The 17,238-nt window shown below is 40.6% G+C and overlaps 1 protein-coding gene across 3 annotated transcripts in view; it reads left to right on the top strand.

Moving 5' to 3' along the window:
- astn1 (astrotactin 1) overlaps positions 1-17,238 on the top strand; it is a 375,360-nt gene extending 358,122 nt beyond the window's left edge. For all 3 annotated transcript variants that reach the window (XM_087173331.1, XM_087173330.1, XM_087173329.1), the window contains 2 exons: positions 844-1,027; positions 14,310-17,238. In XM_087173331.1, coding sequence (XP_087029457.1) covers positions 844-1,027; positions 14,310-14,547 — 422 coding nt within the window. In that variant the 3' untranslated portion in view covers positions 14,548-17,238. The remainder of the gene's footprint in view (positions 1-843; positions 1,028-14,309) is intronic.

Genomic DNA, 17,238 nt, shown 5'->3' with positions numbered 1-17,238 from the left:
ATGCATTATTGTGGCTCCTGCTGCTGATTTGAATCAACCATTACAAGATGTGCCAGCCACTGAAGTATGACACAACTTGGGCTCCATCTTTTAATTTTAACACCTGGAAGTGGGAATGGTGTGAAATGCAGTATTTCCACTCTGTGGCTCTGTTTTGACCAGATTTTATTGTCATCGTTAAACAGACCAGACCGTGACAGGTGGATGAGGTCCTGACCTGACGACCTGTGAAAAAAACATTTCCTGTTTGAAGCAAAGATCCATCCAGTTTGCGTTTTAGAAGAACATATTAATGATTTATTCATTTTAAAATGGTAATGATACCAAGATACGCGTGTAAAGTGACATCTGTTGTATTATCCTAAAATGCAGTTGAAAGGGAGAAAGAGCATCACATCTCCTCTAATAAACCCTTCATTTCCATTATCTCCCATTATCATTCAACACAAATAAAGGGGGCCTGTGAAAAACAGATGCCCATCACTGAAGTTACCCTCTGGCTACAGGACTGATTTGCCCTAATTGTCCACAGAAATTTTGATGTGGAGTAAATACTGGAGGGAAAAGTTCTCCACCCAAGGGAAGAAACACATCAAACCTTAACTGTGTCTCCAAAACAGCAGCAAAGAAGCGAAAGATGAGTCACCAACATTTAAATCTTCTTCCTCCCTCTTCCTGGAGGATTGTTTGGTATCAAGTAGCACCAGCAGTCAGTTTGGTAAACATTAGTAAGCTGTGTGCTGATTGCTGACATCCCTCATTACTTCACATGCTCTGACATTTGCAGCTGCCATGATGCTGCCTGAAGTTAGTGTTGACCTCTGATTATTTTCATCCTTCCAGAAATAGCCGATAAGATCTATAACCTGTTCAATGGCTACACCAGCGGGAAGGAGCAGCAGACGGCCTACAACACGCTGATGGACCTGGGCGCTCCCACGCTGCACCGCGTGCTCTACCACTACAACCAGCGCTACGAGAGCTTCGGAGAATTCACCTGGAGGTGTGAGGATGAGCTCGGACCCAGGTACCGTTTATCATTCAGCTCCGTTCTTCTGGTCAGGCATTTATAGTTTTTCCTGCCTTAAGAATAAAATGCCAGTCTCTCTGCCAGTTTTTAGAGGAGCTGTTTGTAACTTTTGCTCTTGCTACTAAGCTAAGATTAATATTAACAGCTGTTTACTCACCAGTCTAGAAGAAATGTTGTGAGTCCAGCATCAAACTTCATTTCTTTACTCACCAAGAGCTCGTCTCTATCACGTCTTTTCTTCTACTGAAGTTAGCATGCTAACCAGCTAGCCCCGGCCCATCTGGTCACTTTCCATTAGCGACTCACTGAAGCCTCCAGTCTGCCCTGAGGACGCAGCGCTGATCAGAAGGATTATAACCTCCTGTATTGTAAACACAATGACGGCTGAAGCTCTTGTCAAGCAACAATCACCACCACCTGCTCCCAGCAACAACAAAAAAAATCTGTGTTCGGCAGCAGAGAAAATGTACAAATAGCCTCTTTAAAGCAAAGCAAACAACAAAAGGCATCTCATTTTCAGGGAATGGACATTGATTTTACACCTTATAAGCACCTCTTTGTTTATACCCCCGTAGATAATAAATGAAAATGACAGAAACGGTGAGACAGTCAACCAACTGGAATTCAGTTTATGTTTCAGAAATGCCCACATTTCTGATATGTAAGCTCACATCAGAAATATGCATTCCTTCAAGCAAATTGCTCATCAACTTTAGCTTGATGGCCAATTTATCAGAGGGATCCAACATTATACAAAGCCTTGTAGGTCTGCCCTGAGTCAGACTCATACAGAACACCAAAAGACTGAGCCCTTTTAATAATGTGTAGACTGTGTTCACTGTAATCAGTCTCTGAAATTGCAGATATGTGTGTGCGCCCTTCATGAGCTGCCCTCCCACCAACAAAGTGCAATCTGTCGTACTGAACTTGTGCAATTGACATTGACGTCTTCGAACAATAACAGCACAGCCTGGCTGCAAGATTGAAGAAAAAGTGGCAACTGGACAAGAGTCTGGGTTGGATCACGCTTTGGTGGTGTGAACACCACTTTCAAGTGCAATTTCAGCAGACGGTCCTTTCAAACAAGAAATAGTCACCAGCAATTTCAAATATCTTCGAAAGCCCAGACACTGATTTAGCTGTTTGCAGTTCATAAAAATTAAACACATGGCAGATCTGGACCGGACTAAAGTTACAGATACGCTCCATTAGTGATTACTCTACCCCCTACTGCCTGTGTGAAACTCTTCCCATCCTAACAATGATTTATAGACCTCACTCAAAGTCCAACTACTTGTAGAGGACTCGCTACATACCACCAACTGTGCTGATCAATTCATAACTAAAGCTGCCTGTTTAAAGGATAAGGCTTCTCATTTTCTATATTCTGTCTTTAGCCTTTTTTTTTTTTTTTTTAAATGAAAGTATATATTCATGACTGTTTTTAAAAGATTTATGTCTTCAGTAAGAATGAATGGGCCAGGGGCTGAGTGCCACACACAGGTTAGGGAAGAATGGAAGTATTGCGAGACAGACTAACACATTGTTGGGTTTTCATTGGATTTATTTCCAATAACAAGAATATAGAATATCACCAGTGTTGTCCTTTAGTACTGCGTGAAATAACACAGCACCGTCGCAGGCAGTGAGCTCCAGCAACAACGCAGGGTCGTCCAGACACAGAAGTCTCACCTTTCCTAACTTTTCCACTTTGACTCAGGTCACTGCTTGACCACGTGTTTATCCTGTTATTGCACCTGTTCCTGTTACTTGAATACTGTTTGACTGAGACACAGTAATGTTAGCGTGTCCAGAGTAGGCTAACTGTTGCTTTGTTAGGCCTAGCAGCAGCTGAAAGTGGAGCACAGCAGTGACAAGTTGTTTTCTTCACCTTTATTTATTTATTTGTTTACACATCCAGCACTTACGGAGCGACATTACTCTTCATTTGACGTTGTGTTTGCGAGCACATGATGAATTTGATATTCACTGTCTCCTTTTAGCTCTGTTTTTGGTCTCCGCCAACCTCTGAGAGGAATATCCGGGTTTTTAGCTGCTCACTGCTCCACTGTGTTCACCAGCTAGCATCTGTTTCTAGCTGCTGTGATGCACATGACATGTGAACATTCCTCCTTCAAACCAAAACATACTAAACAAAACCAAAACAGAGGTAATCCTATCTCGCTAAAGCATTTCCTTCACACATTTTTCAAAGCAAACTGTGATTTGTTCCAAATCGTCTTTTCTTTTTTTGTTCCAGCACAATTACAAACACATCCTACAACGGCTCGAGCAGCCAAATCTCCATCGGCCCATTCAAAGCCCGGCGGTGTCCAACTCTTGTTTAGATTCTCAAAGGCTGGCAGATGTTCTGCTCCCAGCTTCCTAAGTGCTGTCTTTGATTGTAGGCGGTTGTTTGTGTGAATCAGAGTTACGGAGGAAATTCATTCAAACGGACTGAGAGGCTGAGTGAGCTTAACCTCCATGACATCAACGGGGCCATTTAGCAACACACAACCAGGGAGGGCCCCAAATTTCCCTCAAACTCAGGATAAGTACCCATAATGTAAAATTGTAGCTTAATGTTTTATAAACAGAGCCATGTGTCTGATATAAAATATACTTATAAACGGCAGTCTGTGGTGCATGCTTTCTCTTTGGCAGGTGAAACTGATTAGCCAAGGCTCCCTTAATTCTCTCTGTTTCTCGCTCTGTCTGTGGGTTCCCCCGCCCTAAATGAAAGGTTGTTTTTAATAGGGACCATGCTGGAAAGAGTTGATGTAATTGAGGGAGTTGCTTCTGAAGTGTTCCATTAAAATACACTTAGATTAACAGCCCCCCAATTTAGTTAAAGGGAGGGGTGATTAATGTTAATAAAGGCACCTCAGAGCTGGAAAAGCAGTAGAGAAGTGCATTCAAGGTGAGGCCTAGCAACAGGGGAAGGAAGTATAAACATGTTTTGTTTAGCCAAGTCATCAAATGAACATTAGACTTGCCTGTGTATCTGGTTTGGTGTGAGGAAAGAGCCCGAGCTGTATGCTTCCTATTGTTACCCGGCGGGCAGGCGGGCGGGCAGAGGGGTTGATGGCCTCACAGCTCCACCGCGGCGAGTCTTGAGCGCGCTGACAACTTCTCCCGCAGCGTCAAACGTTTTGTTTCTCTGACGTTATTTGACCAGTGGGAAAAACAAATGCAGCAGATAAAGGGCTGCACGGACGCCAAGACAAAGCACTACTGATATCATTTTAAGCAAACGAATGGTAATGCAAAGTTTCTGACTTTTCAAGTGTCCAGTATTGATGTTGGCGCTCAGCCAATTGTTTGTTGGTATAAAGTATCACAGCATAGTCAGTCGGATAAACAGCAGGCATGTGCAGAGATGCTACTATTTGTTTGACCGATGAAATCCCTGCAGGTTTGAGAATTTACTGTTGAAGCGGCTGTTGTTTTTGCTGTTATCAGTCATTGTCTGCTCGTGCTTGTTGTTGTTTCTGTATTTCTTCTTCTTCTTCCATAAACGTCTCAGTGTCAGAAACCATGAAACCCACGGCAGCCAAACAATCCAGATACTGTAGATCTGAATCCTTACCCACTGCTCATCTACTCTGTCTGCCATTACTACATGAGTAACCAGGTTATACATTTGCATTAAAGGGTATACTGGGAAAGCTATGTGAACGTATGTTATATTTACACCTATTACCAGATTCCCCAAAGTGCTCATTCAGATTTAGTATAAACCAGTTTACCCATGTGCCCTGCTACAAAAGGTTCCCTAAAACCTGACAGGTTAGAATAAAAAATATTCTGTTAGAGTAATCTGTTCTATGAAGTTTCTGCAATTCTTGTCCACCATTTGGGATTTTGTTCTCCTTAACCCTCGATCTAGTCATTACCAAATTAGGCTCGTTGTGTCACTGGACACCCATGACAACAGGACAAATGTTTTTCTTGGTAGTTTTGGCTGATGGTACTCTGATCAGTTTTAGGATGTGGTGCATACCTGACAAAAGAAGCCAGTAAATTCTCTGAGTCAAATAATCAGAAAACTTAACACAGGTCATCAGGTTTTGGCCCTAGTGTGTTACTCACAATTATTAATTGTAGTCAGAAATGATTGTCTATGACGTGTTTCCAGTGAAGGTCAGAAGAAGAGGTGATTTCTAACTCAGCATACCAAATTTCATTACATATTAAAATGTGATTGAAGCTGCAGCAAAAACACTCAACTGTAGTTTATATGTTTAAATGTATGAGGTTGAGTACTGCTTTGACAGTATTGATCCTCAGACCACATCCAGCAGTGTGCATACATGATTCAGTGAACTGAATATCTTTGTTATCAGACCAGTATTGGATGTCACCTTTACCTGCACCTGATGATGTTTTTAAGTAAAACCCCCTTAAACCAGCAAATATGCCATGTCCTTTCTTTGAGGTAACTTTACTGTTACAGCAATGGTGCTGTTAATGCAATTTCATCACATTAAATGTCCCATTTTTCACACTTATCCAGTGTTTTATCTGAAGTGTTGATCCATAAGAAGATATATTTGTGGTTTTAAGAACCAAAAACCATCTCAGTGTAGTTTTACATCTCCTTTCTCGAGCTTCTCTCTGGAGCTCTAGCAACAACAGGTCAGTGAGCCAATCAGAGGAGAGGAGGATCTGAGCCTGATTGGCTGACTGAGTGATTGAATAAAAATATAGCAGATTTCAGGTAAACACGCAGAAAAACCAAATCCTGCAAGGTTTGGATGGTGGGCGGGGCATGGGGCATGGCTGAGAGCAGTGACTGCTTTGTTGTGACATCACAAAGTTCCAGAAGTCCTGACGGCTGGTTTGAAGGCTCAGTTTCTGAATACAGGCTGTGTGCATTTCTCTGTGGACTGAGGCTTTGATACTTTCACAGTATTAATATAGAATCTAGACCTGATCTATAATCACACTACACATGGACATCTACCTTTATACTATATGGGATATATATATGATATATATACTCTACCTGTCCCACCCAACAACACAGATCTGTGGTAACAGTAAACAACAGAACAGACACACACACACACACACACACACACAGTTTCATCTTTCCAGATCAGCTGAACTTGTTATGAAGAGAATTCCCCAGTGTTTTGTTGGTTTTTTTTGCTGCCACAAACGATGAGGACTAAATAAACTAGATTTTCATTAGCTAGTCAAAATAGAGATAACGAGAGCTCTGCACAGGCTCGGGCTCAATGTAAACTCACCGCGGCCAAGTAAGCAATATCTGGAAACAAATGAATGAACAAAAGTGGCTTTATCTTTCTTGTGGCAGCAGATACTCAGATCTGCTGCTTTTAGAAACATATCGAATCGCACTGACGAGACCAGTTGGCACCCACCGGAGGACATTTTTGTTGCCTTTTTTTTTCATGCAGCATTGCGTGATGTTTTAACTCAAACCATAAACTCACCGAACGGCTGTCTCTCCAAGGCCTGACACTTCTTCTCCCGAGGGCCAGACCTTGTCATCGCCATGGGAGTACCCATCATTTAAAGGCACGCCACTTGGCTGTTGACTTAGAAACGCTAGATGTTTTGGCTGGGCTGAAAGCAAATTCTCGATCCTGGCCATCGCAGTCCTGACCATGTCCTTGGTTGGACTCTCTGCCCTTTGATGAACTGAAAAAATATTTGATTTTTTTTCAATTTTCTTTTTGTTTTTACATGACAGTCTCTCTAATCAGAGGAGAGCTTGCGATAATAAGTGCTGTTATGGTTGGAATTTCTCTCAGGAAATCATAGTCATAATCACAGCAGACTGTTTACTTTGCTCTCTGACTTTTTATAGTCGAGAGAAGGACAGAAATACACACAGTTAAAATAGACATGCCTTTCAGCTGCCGGCCCACCACTGATTTACTGCTTTCTGTGATATTGAATAGTATTACATACTTGGACATATATTTCCGGTATAAAAAACGTCCCATTATCAATATCAGCATTCTTTGTTATGAGGTTATTTAGCAATTAAAAGCTCCTCATCTGCCCTCAGAAGAACACAGTGCTGCTTTGTTTGACTGAGTACCATCAAATTAGAAAAGATTTTTCCACAGAAATATTTTCATAGCAGAACGGAGCTAGAAATAGACAAAGACTGAAGTCTAAAAATTGATTATTACAGTATTATTGGGAATGTGCGGATTAAAAATACACGTACGTTTGTCTGTGGCTAATTTTACTCTCTGCTCTTAAAAATATGAGAATAGAGGAAAATAAAAGGAAAAGTAAATTCACCAATATGAGACAGAAGCTGTCACATTAATGATCTTTGTCTACTGCTCTTACATATTTAATATTCCAGCCCTGTATGCTAAAAAAAGTACATTTAGATATATAGACTAATAATCAACAGCAAACACATTTTGAATTATTTCAATTTACATAATAATTCCATTGAGAGATGTCTCCTTACATTTAATACAAATACCACATTTAAATCAATCAAACAGTGAAAAAGTTTAATTTTATTTTCAACATTAATGGAAATCATTGCAGCTGCTTTAACTTTATACATCTTACTGATATTTTACATTTTGGGGTCAAGATCTGTCCAGATCTGTGACAGCAACCACCCACCGCTCCAGTTATTATTATTAGTCTTATAATTATTATCATTGTTATTATCATAACCTCCACCAAGGAGGTTATGTTTTCACTCGTGTTTGTTTGTTTTTCAGCAGGATTACGCAAAAAGTAGTAAACTGATTTGCACCAAACTGGGGGGGGGCAGTTTAGGTGTAAATCCAGTTAATGGACAGAATCCAGAATCTTTTTGTGATGTAGGTTTGTTTGACCTTGGCACTCTGAGTGCCATTGTAGATTTCTTTGTGGAATCTGCATTGTGCTGTGTTCTCTTCCCTCCTGCAATCCACATTTAAGTTGTGGTCTTACTTTGGGATCAAGTTCAAAAGTGAACAGTGAACTCTAATAAAAAAAAATTACACAATCAACTTAGAAACTTAAGCTTCTGGAGACTTCAGAAATAACAAATGGCAGATCAGGGATGTTGTAATCCTGTTTTTGAAAGCACGTAACTACAGAGGTTAGAAAAGTCAAGCCACCTGACATGACGTGAGATCAGCGTCAAAACACAAGATGCAAACGGGACGGGATCGACTGAGGCTCGGGGACAGATGGTTTCAAAACTAATTATTAGATTATTATTATCAGTTTATTCAGGGAATGCAGAGCTTGTTCTGTTTATGTCCGTGTTTGCTGCCTCGTGCTCTGGCTGCTGATGGGTGGTCCGTGTAATGCGTCGTACGATTGTGCGTGCGTGTGCACGGGTATTAATGTATCAGACCTTGATACATCTACGATGTTTTTACCTTCATGATTTTTCAGCGTTGTTTCTCTACATATCTACTTTCTCTGTATATGTCGTCATTTCCTTTAGTTTGTCACCGTCTGTATGTACAGTACAGTGTGCGTGTGTGTATGTGTGTGTGTTATATATGACTGTGCTCATGTATGTACTTGCCTGCTTGTATATGCACAAGTCAAAACCACACAACAGTTTGGGGTGAGAGTCTCCTTTCAGGGGCGCTCTCACTGTATCTAGGAGACTATTTTCTATACGTGCGCAAGGATTTATGGTGACAACCGTTGCTATTTGGAACCAATGAAATGTTCCTCTGTTTTCCTGACGAGTGAAAGCATAACAAACCACATTTTTTTTCTCTTTATTTAAAGCAAATAAATATCCAGATTTCCTCAAACCACTGAAATCTGTGGCAAAAATATTGGGAACATAAAGAGGTTTCAGAAAAATGATATGAATGACAGTATGGCAGCACACTACCAGTATCAACACAGGGCTTCGTGTCTGCAGACAGGCTGTCCGAGAAGACTGACATCATTAAAATTATTATTTCTTTCTACACAGTTTCCAGAAAACATCACTGAGGCTGTCGAAGCTGTTATGCTTCTGTCGACATGCATTTGCAAAAGGGGATGTTGCCCTGCTGAGTATCCGTACGTACGCATAACATCCAAAACACGCTCCAATTCCAAAAACAATCCAGTCACATATGCAAAGCACTTATTAGCAAAGAGGGTGCTGTTTCTCGTGTATCTCTAAATGTAAATTGGTTTGCAAATTAGAGAGCAATGCCAACAATAACACAGAGATATGTTTGCCTGTAAGTGCTTTGCCGATTTGAAAGGAATCGCGGCCTGTTGCAGCGGCGCAGAGTACATTGTTTTTCCAGAATAACATGAACACATACCAGGGAATATGGTGATGTGCTATATGTTTACAGAGCAGCAGTTGATTTAAAGTGGGTATAAGACAGGAGATGAAATAGTGCAGAGGAATCCGCAGGCCACAGTGTCTATATTATTACCGTGTGTCGCTCAAGTTCAAAAACACCAAAGAATTGCAGCTTATTGACAAAAATCAGGAACAAAAAAGACTTGTGGGTTATCGTTTGAATGGGTGTTTGACAAGAGGATATTAGCTTGCCACAGACACTGGAACACACAAGCTACACATAAAAAAACAGATTTTCTTGCCCACTTCTGTTGGTTGGTTTTATTTAGGGCCGAAGTCCAGATCCAAAGCGAACTGCAAATCAATCAAAGACTTCACCGTGTTCCACTTATTACATTTTGTTCTGATATATTTTCTTCTGTTTTTCAGACAGTTTATTGCGATCTCTTTTAAATAAACACACTGGAAAGATGCAGCAAGATGATATACAGGCAAATACATGTATCATATATATACTTAGAATTTATCTTTGCCTAATAAAGAAACAAAAGAAATAAAATGGAAAATAAAAAAATTTCCAGAGATTCCACCACATATGATTCTTCGTGACAAATCTTTATTAGTGTGTGTGCCGCATGTGGCACACGTTACAGACTGCGAGGCCACATGGAGCCAGCTGTTGTGTGTGTGTTCGTGTGTGAAAGTTACACATTCATTTTCCTCCAGAGTCGAACTATTTCACTTTGTTAATTTGGTTCAACTAAACAACAGCTGTATGATTCTCTTTGTTCCATAATGGAATCACTGACTTCTTTATTTCATTGCATTGGTGCTGACGTGGTTTCAGACCTCTGACCTTCATATTCATAGTGTTACCTTTAAAATAAAACTGTGTCACTTCTGAAAGAGGAAAAAAACAACTTCTTTATCTTACCAATGAAAAGCTGAAGAGTAAAATGCAGCATGAATCTGTTGCAGTAAAACACACTGGAGTTTTGCTGCTGCATCCTCACTTGGTCTGGTATGACCGGTAGCTTACGGTGGCTAATATTAGCAAACTTTAGATCTGTAGCTGTGTAACTGGCGTTACTCAGTCAATCCTGACATTTCATTCTTATCCTGCAATTGTTATTTGTTGTCACAGTTACTGTTGTCAAGCGAATTTACATTGTCTCACAAAAACAGCACCCCTGTTGTTTGCATTTGTTTGCAAGAAAGTCGTTTCCTATGAGAACTGTAGATTATCCAAAGTAACAGCGACATTGTTTCTTGAAAGGAAGCTGCTGTCATGTTTATCAAATATCATTTCTCAGTGCTGTAAACACCAAAAACAAAATCCCATTCCCCTCTGTTGTGTTGAGGTGGAGGCAGAAACCTCAGGTTTCTCAGAAATACAAAATAATATCACAACTATCTACCAAAGCTCAGATTACACTTGCTGTTCCCTCTGTCCGTCTCCAAGGTTTCAGACTGCACATCAGAATGGATCATTAACACTGACCACAGCTGTCAACACATCCTCATACACAGATATGTAGTGCGGTGTCTATTCATCCCACTGTTCACTGCCCATTATAGAGCAAATCATGGCTTTTATGTTAGAACAGATGTAATTGGAGGTTGAGAAAAACACAGTCTCACCTTAAGGTCTGTTTTTTAGCAGATGAGGTAAAAATGTAAATGTTCAAACTTCCCTCAGATTCAAAGTAAAGTTTCACATCAGAAACAGCAGATGAGAAACAAATCTCACCAAAACTGCTAAACTGACTTTAGTTTAGAAGCTGTTGTAGAGCTTTTGATCACTGCACATTATCTTCATCAGCCCTTTTGTAATGTCAGTGACGTCACCCTTTAAAGGAGCTATTTGTAAATTTGCTATTGCTACATAGCTAACGTTAGCATAAACAGCTGTTTACTCACTAGTCTAGAATAATGTTGCCAGAGTTGTCTGCAGAGGTGGAAAGCAACGCCAATATTAACTCGTCTTTTTCTTCTACTGAAGTTAGCAAGCCAGATAGCGACTCCCTGTGGCCTCCAGTCTCAGAGCGCGTATTACAACCTCTTTTCTTGTAAACGCAACGATGGCTGAAGCTCTTGTCAGGTGACGATCACCATCATCCGCTTCGGGCAAGAAACTACGCTCAGCGGCAGAGAAAACTTACAAATGGCTCCTTCACTGGTGTTTTGTAAATCTCTGTAATATAATTTGTCACATACGCTACATGTAGCTGACAGCACTGTTACATTTATCTTTGCCAACATTACCAAAGTCTTTGTTCGTCATCATTTTTGGGAGCACCACTGAGAGTCTGGACTTCATCACCTCCATCACTCCCCCTGCCATCATCTCCTTTTTCATTGTCAGCTTTGTTTTCATCAATTTCACCTTCCCATCATCATTTCCGTGACATTCATCGTCACCACGCGGGCATCAGATCTGCCTCCTGACGACCAGGTGAGAGACGATGATGATTAATAGAACATGTGGCCTGCTTCCACTTGCAGTTAGAGCTGATGTGCAGGCAAAGCATTTATAAATAGACAAATCTTCTTTTTTCAGCCTATCAGTGTGGTCATTAATTTCCTGTAACTGGTGCACTTTGAGTGTGTAACCTGGGTGCTCTGATGTGTCATCAGTTCATCAGTATAATGTGCTGAGGCTCTGGTGACTCTGGTGCATCCAGCAGACTTGTGGCTTGGCAGGACGGCGACAGTGTGCTGTAAAAGTGTTGGTTTGGCTGAAGAACGAGGAGAAACTGTGTGTGGAATGAACGAAATCTCCTCCCGCTGCCATTTTCTGACTCCAGACAAACACTTGACAAGGTTTCACTGCGAGGGCCAAACAGGCTGCATCAGGCTTAATGGTTATTTATTACACCGAACGTCCCTATGAGATGTATTTATGTGAACTCTGTGCATCGTGTTACTAATGGAGATGATTTTTCAGCTGGCCTGGTTTGGCCAAAGCACAAGCTGAAGAGTTTCATAGTTTCTCCTCTACATCTCCACAGAGTTACAGCCGTCCATTAGCCTGCTTTCCTTCACAGGACCAGCTCCTCGTTTGCCACGACCATTCATTTCTTCATTCATTCATTTTTCCACTGTCAGCAGCCATTGTGTGCTTTGGGTTTGAGTCGGAATGTGTCAGTAATGGTACACCTTACCCTGCAGGCTCCTTCAGACAGGAAGCAGTGGTGGATGGGTAGGTTTTAGGTTCTGTCACACAGTGATGTCATTCTAAAACAACAGCAGAGCCACAGTGTGATTTATGGACTGTAGACAGTCGAGTGTATCTGATGTGCATCAACCTTCCTTCATACGCTTGGCAGCAGCTGTTTCCCACAGTTCACTGCATTTCCTGGTTGCTGACTAGCTGCTAGACTTCTTTCAAAAACACTTCAAGGTGGGGGGGGGGGTGGCTTGAGAGAGGTATGGTTTTTATTTTGAATTGAAATGAGTGTATAGATACAGAAAAGGTCAGAGGAGGAAATCCAGTTGTTCGCCTCGTCACACCAGGTTACACCCGTGTTTAAATCTAGTCTTGGGAACCTAAATAACATCAAACCTGCATGTATGTATGTGGCACTTGTCTTTTCACGCTGACAATATGGCAGTGATTTAAAACGGCAGTATCCACGAAAAAATCTGCTGTGCAGCATGAGACCCAGAAAATATTGAGGGCATATTTCTGTTTCCTCACAGATTTACGGTTTTTCCTGGCTCACAACGAGGTGGAGATGGTGCCATCCTGATCATGTGCAAACACACACACACACGAATGTACGCCGCCTTCAACCGACTCCAGAAAACACTTTTTACAAGCAACTTTTTTTTTTTTTTTAGGAGATCCAGTGAATCCCGAGGAATTTCCAAAAGGACGATAATAAACTCTTCACAATTTAGTAGAATTCACCATGTGCATTTTCACAGTTTCATGACATTTAAAGACCCACAACAAACCGTTGCTGCCTTTGTTTCATATTTAGAAATTCACCATCAGTGTCTCTAAATTTTTTTTAAATCTTCTGAATATTTTCCAGCTGACTGAAACATTTTTCCCATTTTTTTTATTTGTTTATGCTTCTGTCATTCTTCCAAAATTCAGATTATTTTACGGTGAGGAAGGTTCCCCCATGTCCAGAACCAAACGACTGTGTTTGATTAAACATTTTCCTGTGAAATGTTTTTTCTGTCGTTGTCTTCATCTAATATCAAAACAAACAAACATGAATTATTCCAGGTCTCAGGAGGATTTGTAGTTTCAAGTATGTTTGGGGAAGATGAATAAAAAAGTGACGTTGAAATCACATAAACGGCGACTTCGCGTTGCGTTAAACTCTCCTATTGACTTGTCACTGAATCCTCCTCGTCCTTTCTCTCTGACTCTGATCCTCTCCATCACCTGCTGTGCACAACTTTCAGACATGAGATATTTACCGTTACAAACATCTCGTCAGTAACATGAATTATTACTTTTTTAAATGTCTGTAATAATCGGTTGATGTCTGCACTGTTTCACCTGCCCTCATGATTCACCTATTTGCGAACACGCCCTAAAGTAATCGCTCTCCGGGACGTGCAATTATGTGAATTTAGGAAACCTTCTTAAGAAGTTGGACGTACTTTGATGCCAAAGAAACAAATATCATGGCGGCGGCGCCTGACACATTCCTGCTGTAGGGAAAAAACAGACGCTCCTTGGAGGAAATTCCTTGAGGAAAATTGCAGTTCTTTTTCAGCTCAACCCTACCTCAGCCTTGTGTCCTGATTCCTTCCCAAAGTCTGCCTTTATGCCATTTTAAAATCCCTGTTATTGATATTATTGACCTAACGTACCCACGATGAAGAGTGAAATCCAAAGAGAATATTGCACATGTATCTTTGCCACGTTCTATTTGTGTTGCACTGGTTTTTGAATGAAAGTTGCTTTTTCTCTTCGACTTGTAACATGTTTGTGGATGTCATAAAGGTCTTAAAAGCAAACACATTAATCCTGTGTGTTGTCTGTTCCAACAGGAAGGCCAGCCTCATCCTCTCCCAGCTAGATGAACTCTCTCCGTGGTGCAAGGGCCTTCTCCAGGAGCCGAAGATCGGCCTTCGCAGGATGTCCCTCAAATTCCTGTCCTGCCGTTACACTGACACCAAGGCTTTTGGGCTGAACTGGTCGGACATGGGCCAGGACGTCCACAAGGCCTGCGACGAGCAGACGCTCACTGTCATGTATAATGACTATGGTGAGCCCAAGGAGCTCTAAAGGTATTCTGAGGTTTCAGCTTGGATGTGCACAGGAATATGGGAGATTCGTCAAACCCAACACAGTAAATAAAAGCAAATAAAATGCAGGTTTGTTCCATTTGTTTCCATAATATATATGCAAATATATTTTATTTATGGTGTCAAATGCTAAATATTCATTGAAATTCAATTTATTCGATTATGCTTTACCACATTCAAAAATCTAATCATAGCTTGCAGGTAGGAGAGAGTCTGCTGATCATGAAGTCCATCCCTCCCCTGCAATGAAATTCAACACAAACTTGACACATTCTGCAGATGCTTCACAATAAAAGCCTTCCTTGCTTAATGCCTCATCAACTCTAATTGGGTCCTTCATTGTTGTACAAGACAAAATAATGATACATATTTTCCTTATGCATCAAAATAGTTTGGACTGAAGCCAGAAGTCTGAGAAAAAGAAATGAAGCTTTAACTGTGAAGCAGCTGCATGAGATGGGATTGTTTACTTAGCGACCGATGCTAACTGGTTATTTCATTCATTTTAAATTTAAGTTTTATATTCAGTTGTGCCATTAAATGCAAATATCTTAGTGGGAATAAACATAAGAACATGCATTTTATTTCACTTTATTTATTTGTTGGATTAAACAATCTCCGTCTCAAATCTTTGATACTGAAAGAGCATGCTTTTCTTCTTCTTTTCCTTTTTTTTACCCTTTATTTTTAATTGTGTAGTTTAGACCTGAAAGTCGTTTCATTTGACTTCTTCATATTCAGTGAGATATTCCGATCTGGGACATGAAGGGTTACACATCGGCTCCTTTGTGCCTGTTTAAATCCAAACTCAGTCATATCTTCAGAAATAATGAAAACTTGTAAAAGGCAACTCTTGATGTCAAAGAAGTGGTCGAAAAAAATCTGTAGTGATAGTGACTTTGTCGCCATCCCACATCCACCCGACAGCCTGGACACAGTGGGTGGCTTCTTCTCCTGGTCTGAAATCAGTGCTTTGTTTCTTTGAGATGTTACACGGAGAGAAACTGACCCAGGAGAGACGGGACGCTGAAAAGATTCTTCACCTAGAACTCACCGTAGCTTTAGTTTCACCGGTACATTCCAGCCACCGTTAAAGGTGTTGGTGGTTCACGGCTTCTGCTGCTCGTTGTTTGCATTTATTATGAAACTGCAACACACTCAGCAGCTGTTTTGTTTTGTGTGTGTGTGTGTGTGCTGCTTAACTGTGTGAGGACAAGCAGTTCTCAACTATCACTATCTCTCTCTTTTTTACATATTGAATGAATTCGGCCTCATGGACTCACGCTGTGTCTCCAATCACTTACTTCAGTCGTAACTGCGTAACCAAGATGGCGACCGTTGAGGGTGAGAAGAGACAGGTGTCCATCAGTTTGCCCGTTTTGAGTGCACGGCCATCGTGCACTCAAAACAGCGAGTGTGAGCTCAGAAGTGCGTGAACTGAGACACAGCTTCATACTTGTTTTTTTTTGTCACTTAGACGTGTTGAAGCGTTAATGCCGTGACAGACACGTGACGACTCGTCATGTAGCGACGACGGAAACAAAGCCGGTATTTCACAGTTCCTCCGTGTGTCTGTGAGAGATAATAGATAATAGAGAACAGAGGAAGGTCTTCTGGGAGTTATTTTAGCAGGACAAACATTCAAAATGAACCTTGTACATAACATTATCATAACGTTTTAGCGATATAACCTGCTGAATGTAGTATTGATAGTTTAGCATTTGTAAAGGAAGCTGTTTAAAGGAGTTTTTACTAAACGACAGGCATCACAGTCCGGTTCATTATCTCTACATGTTCAGTGGCACCTGCCGAAAGTATTTTCTTTTATCATTTTTTTTTTTTTTTACAGTTTTCACACCAGAACTAATCCAACCAATCAGCTCTGTTAAAAGTGATAATTCTGTATTAAACCTGCGAATTAACAGTGTCTTAATGTTTTCCAGCTGCTTCTCTCTGTTTAAACTTCATCCAATAAAGTTAAGTCTTTAGAAAGATCTTTCTGATCATTTCCACTGATGCCGTGTTTATTGTGACTATATTTTTTATTCTCTTCGGCCTCATCTGTCATGTTATTATTCTATGTTACTTTATTACTGTGCGGTGGACATATTGGAGATTGATGTCAAAGAAATGCAAATGCATAGTAGTTGTTGATTTTTTTAACAAATCTCACATGTGAATACTAAAACGAAAGCTTGTAGATTTTGTATAAGCAGCAGAGTATTTCATAAAAGCATCACATTCTAGCACAGCACTGCGTTTTAATTCTGTATATAAATGTACAACAGGTGATATTTTACAGCATTTCTGTGTGCTTTAGTAGACGCAATATTGTACTGTAATATCTGCTGTGTAGCTCGGTCTTTGTAATCAGATCAATCCACTGATTCCAGTTTGAAAGTAACAAGCAGAAGGTGTCGCTTTGTTTAAACTGGACTCAACGTTTGTCATCAGCTGCGACTGACTGGTTGATTAAAAGACTTCGAGATCATTTCATCTAACAGAATGGCACAATAACAAACAATTACTGAGTGGAGATGTATAGGAGAACGAGATGGAGATCTACTATCTGCATGATATAATTCTGTCTATACTGTATGTGGCATCATAAACTTTTTCACTTTGGTCTTTGCTACTTCAAAGAACAATAAAGAATATATTATGAAAAGTG

Source organism: Seriola lalandi, unplaced genomic scaffold (genome assembly GCF_002814215.2).
Source record: "Seriola lalandi dorsalis isolate HSWRI2012SDOR001 ecotype SW California unplaced genomic scaffold, Sedor1 jcf7180002054181, whole genome shotgun sequence".
Lineage (NCBI taxonomy): Eukaryota > Metazoa > Chordata > Actinopteri > Carangiformes > Carangidae > Seriola > Seriola lalandi.
The sequence above is the reverse complement of the archived record's forward strand: the minus strand, read 5'-3'. Positions and strand labels throughout refer to the sequence as shown.